The sequence below is a fragment of the Sinocyclocheilus rhinocerous genome, unplaced genomic scaffold, assembly GCF_001515625.1.
Source record: "Sinocyclocheilus rhinocerous isolate Xijiao unplaced genomic scaffold, SAMN03320098_v1.1 C35874182, whole genome shotgun sequence".
Lineage (NCBI taxonomy): Eukaryota > Metazoa > Chordata > Actinopteri > Cypriniformes > Cyprinidae > Sinocyclocheilus > Sinocyclocheilus rhinocerous.
This window is the reverse complement of record NW_015766304.1, coordinates 1-678: the sequence shown is the minus strand read 5'-3', so window position 1 is coordinate 678 and position 678 is coordinate 1. Positions and strand designations below refer to the sequence as shown.

Sequence of the window (678 nt, the reverse complement as noted above, 5' to 3'; positions counted from 1 at the left end):
AATGGGTCGAACCATGTTTAATGAAGTCTACTCACGAGTGAAACATTGAGGCCAGCATGAGTTTCTCATTGGAGGTAAGGCGAGGTCGCCCGAATCTGATGGACACTGGATAGTTGGCAGGATCTTTCAGATATTCCAGTATCTCCTTCCCTTCAGCCGTGTATTTACCATTCACATCCACCCCGTTAATGGACAGAACCGCATGACCCACTGCACGCGACAAAACACGTACTGTATAACTCACAAGAACACATGCTGGACTCCAGTGATGGACCTATAAATGTGTAATAATACATGGGATGGGTTGCAGACACATACACACACCTCTGATCCCGTCCCGCTGTCCGAATGACACAACTAACTTCTCATCGTAAATCTTTAAAACTAAATCAAGCGGAAAGCTGAATGTTTTTTCAACTTCAGCTCGAGGTACATAATTATCGTACTGGTAGATGAGTCCACCGGCCTTATTGACAACATACACACTGAAGATCGCCATCTTTCTTCCTGTCAGCGGAGCAGTCATGTGACTTTGTTGCGTGTGGGAAAATATAAAATAATAGTAATAAAAATATGATAAAAAAACGCATACTATGTGGTGTCTACAAACTATATTTTTATTATAACAATTAATTAACTGTTGCGGTGTATTTTTGTGAGCGAATAAGTGAATGTAGT

At 41.2% G+C, this 678-nt stretch overlaps 1 protein-coding gene across 1 annotated transcript; it reads right to left on the bottom strand.

Annotated features, from left to right (window-relative positions):
• Positions 1–11: 11 nt before the first annotated feature.
• On the bottom strand, positions 12–510 carry LOC107735209 (trafficking protein particle complex subunit 4-like). Its single transcript, XM_016546971.1, has 2 exons — positions 325–510; positions 12–210 (listed from the first exon to the last, which is right to left on the bottom strand). Exons 1-2 carry the CDS (start codon positions 497–499, stop codon positions 32–34), a joined length of 354 nt encoding a protein of 117 aa, XP_016402457.1. The 5' UTR covers positions 500–510; the 3' UTR covers positions 12–31.
• Positions 511–678: the final 168 nt, after the last annotated feature.